The sequence below is a fragment of the Microtus pennsylvanicus genome, chromosome 9 (assembly GCF_037038515.1).
Source record: "Microtus pennsylvanicus isolate mMicPen1 chromosome 9, mMicPen1.hap1, whole genome shotgun sequence".
Taxonomy (NCBI): Eukaryota; Metazoa; Chordata; class Mammalia; order Rodentia; family Cricetidae; genus Microtus; species Microtus pennsylvanicus.
The window spans coordinates 74,792,127-74,795,660 of NC_134587.1; the positions used below are offsets into that span (position 1 = coordinate 74,792,127).

At 55.6% G+C, this 3,534-nt stretch overlaps 1 protein-coding gene across 1 annotated transcript; it reads right to left on the reverse strand.

The window, feature by feature from the left end:
- Positions 1–1,917: 1,917 nt before the first annotated feature.
- Positions 1,918–2,715, reverse strand: LOC142857026 (uncharacterized). The gene has a single exon (XM_075984645.1). The coding sequence runs from the start codon at positions 2,713–2,715 to the stop codon at positions 1,918–1,920; it is 798 nt and encodes a 265-aa protein (XP_075840760.1).
- Between the last annotated feature and the right edge of the window lie 819 nt (positions 2,716–3,534).

A 3,534-nucleotide genomic window follows, 5' to 3' on the forward strand; every position in this document is an offset into this window, starting at 1 on the left:
TAGGTAAGCCTTACACTGAGATGTCATATAACACCCAAATCACCAAACATTGTAACTATATGAATTGAACACAACAGCATACTATGACTTCTCAATCTTCCCAACCATATGCTTGTGAGAGTATCAGTTCATCCAAAAACCTCGCTTCCTCCTAACAGCCATAATTTACAATTATGTACTCCCTCTGACTGGCAAAGGGAAGGGCAATACTGCCTACACTCAGTAAAGCTTCGTGCCTTTTTTGACTTAGAGGTCCAAAATACCATATGATTGCTCCAGGCAGCGCGGATTTCCCTTGTTCAAATGTTCTCTAAGTGTATGGAAGGGCATTATTCCTGGAATCTGGCATTTGTGCCTAGTTAAAAGTCATTACCAACAGCATTGCAAATTTAGCAAAACGCCCTCGATCCCAGGTGTCACTGCTAACTGCAATCCCCTCCACGCGGACCCCCCAGATGCCCAGTAAATGATGTAAAACTCATATGGTTTGGAGCAAAGGCAAAATCCTTCTTGAATTACATATCATAAAGCATGTGAAAGCTGAACTAGGACATGGCTTAAGGGTTTTACTTCAGATTCTGTAGCAGCCGATCCTAAACTGCAGTGCGATGGTGTTGGAGCGCTGGTGTTCCCTGCTAAGACAGCTCCCAGCAGCGCAGTCCCCATGTTCCACCGTGACATCTATCAACCAGAGCTGGGGAATCCCAGCGTCCGTCTCAACAGCCTCTGTCCACAGAGTGGTGCAATCCTAACAGGTCTCTGGCACACCAAGTACACTGTCAACATAAAGGAACAGTGGGTGAACTTTGCTCTGGCCCGTCATTAAAACCAAATCATCTGGTATTAATTAACTGCAGGACACGAGGACCACGAACGGCAACCCGGAATCTCCGTCTAATTGGCTATCACCAGTCCCAAATTTAAAATAGCTGACACACTTTGCACCACAGGCAGACAGAGGAGGTCTTGACACCGAATTTGTGAAAATCCAATTAATCCAACCATCCATTACACAAATGTATAAAGACCAAGGGGAAAAAGCCATTAGGCATGTTAGAATGTGTAATATGTAATCACGTTAATTTACGGTTTGAGGAGGGATCCCTGCTATGTGTTAGTGATTATACGGTAATCAGGAAATGATACAGAAATCTGGGTCCTAGAGATGGTTTTATGAATGACAGACACACAATTCTACCTCAGACATGTAATTAGAGTCGCAGCAAATATCTCAAATCAGATAGTATGACACTCCTGAGTGAACGCTCCTCAGTGATTAAAATAGGAAAAGTCTGGGGAATTGAGGGCTAAACTTCTCGTCTGAGAGTCTTAAAGGCCTACATAAAATTACGTTCATCTGTTCTGGTTCCTAGACCAGGAGAAACAACCTCCAAACCAAAACAGTGTGAACAAAATTCTAGACAGGATTTTCCCAAGGAAATCCACTCTGTCATCTCACAGACACGTACAAACTAGCTCCACAATCCACCTGTGTGCTGGATATCAGTGAACCCCAAACTCTGCCATTGTCTTTAGAGGCATCTTAGCCAACCCTTTCCACCTCAGGACTCTCAGGGACAAACAACCTCTGACTTCCACAGAACCACATTCCCGATCAGAAGTAAGGAAAGAGCTTGGAAACCAACCGGTTCCACTTTCAGAGAAGCCATACACACAGGGACCCACAAACACTTCCTAACCACAGCCAAGTTCAACAGCACACAACGCCTAAGAAAGCAGCAGGCACATTCCCGAGCAACTTCCTGAATCAAACCCCCGAGGGACTCAAAAGTTTCGTGCAGCCCAACGGAGGACCAAACTTAGGATTCCACCCAGAGCAAAAGCCCAGAGACTCCGGGAACATTGAGAAATCGTCCGGCCCCCTGGCACCTGCTAAACCGCCCTCCTCTAGGACCGCTAGGACCTGGGAGCGCCCGCGCCCTGCAGCCGTCGAAGGGGGACCCCAAGATCGGCCCGGGGGGGGGGGCTGGCGAGGCACTTACCGCACCGCTTACACAGCACCCGGCTGACCTCCTTTTTGAGGTTGCGGCCAGTCTCCAGTGGGGGAAACGAGGCTCGGAAGGCGGGCGGCGTGCGACCGCTGCTGTTGGCATCGGGTTCCATGAAGAAGATGTACCTGCTGTCCTCCTTGAGCCGCCCGCAGGACGGGAAGGCTGGGTGGCCCCAGGTGTCCAGGCGCACGGTGAGCAAGGAGTCCTTCTTCAAGCCCCCAGCTTTTACCGCCCACACTTGGTGCACCTTCACCAGATAGGGCGCAGGGTCCCCGAGTTGGTTGGTGCTGGGCGCAGGGGACCCGGTGGGCAGGGTCCAGTTGGCAGCGGGCGGAGGGTCCTGGGAGGGCGGTGGGTCCTGGGCGTGCTGTCCCTGCACCCCTGCCCCTGCCTCGCCCGCTGCCTTCCTGTCGAGTGCCCCCTGCTGCCGCCGCGGCGGGTGCACCTTTCCCTCGATCACCACCGCGGCGCGCCGGGCCAGCTCCTGCACCGAGCCCACGCTGGGCGGAGACGAGTAGCACACCGAGGCCCCCGCGGGAGCCGCCCGCTCAGCCGCCGCCCCCGGCGCCAGGGCCGCGGTCCCCAACAGCAGCAGCAGCGGCAGCAGCAGCGGCAGCAGCGGAGGCGAGCGGCCGGCGGGCCGGGGATGCGGGGCGCTGGGGCTGGTACCCAGCGGGCGGCGCGGGGCGCGTCGCCATCTCATGGTGTGAGGTGCGTGCGGGCGCCTGTCGGTGCGGACTCTGCTTGGCTGGCTCCAGCTGCCTCGCCTTGCCTGCCCCCACTCCTGCCCTGACCCTCCTCCTTTTATTTATTTATTGGGGGGGTAGGAGAGTTGTTTATGGGGGGAGAGATGGGTGGAACCACAGAAAGGCAAAAAGGCGAATTTTTAAAAAGAAAAAAGAAGCAATAAAAAGGAAAAAGGAAGAGAAAAAAAAGCCTTTGCCACCGCCTCGGTTGCGGGAGTGACAGGTTCCCCCCGCGCCACCGCTGCCGCCGCGCCCCGAGCCCTGCTGTCGGGGATGCTGTCACCGGAGGAGTGGAGGTGGAGGCGCTGCTCGGCGGGGAACAGTCCTTTGTGTGGAGTGCTGCTGCGGCGGCTGCTGGGCTGCGAAAGCGGCGGGGACGAGAGCGCGGGGACAGAGCCCTGGAGGCGGAGTTGCGTGCCTGGAAATCGTTGGGTGGCCCAGGCGACAGCGCCCTGCGCCTGGCCTGCCTGTTTACCTGTGCTGCGAACTCGTCCCGCGCTCTGCCTGCCCTTCCTGGTGCTGATCTCTAGCCCGGCCGGCTCGGCCCTCCCCTGGCTGGCTGTCGCCCTGACTGCTGCAATTGGGAGGACCGGCGGCGGGCTGCAAGGCTGCAGTCCGAGTGGGCTGCGGAGATGTACTGGGGAGTGAGAGGTGACGCTTCAGTGAGCAGGGACCTGTTAGCCGCGCTGGATGCCCAAATGTAGGGAGGAAGCCAGGGTGGGACACAGGATGAGGGTCCTCGGTTCAGAAAAGTTTTGGGATACTCAGGTTACTTG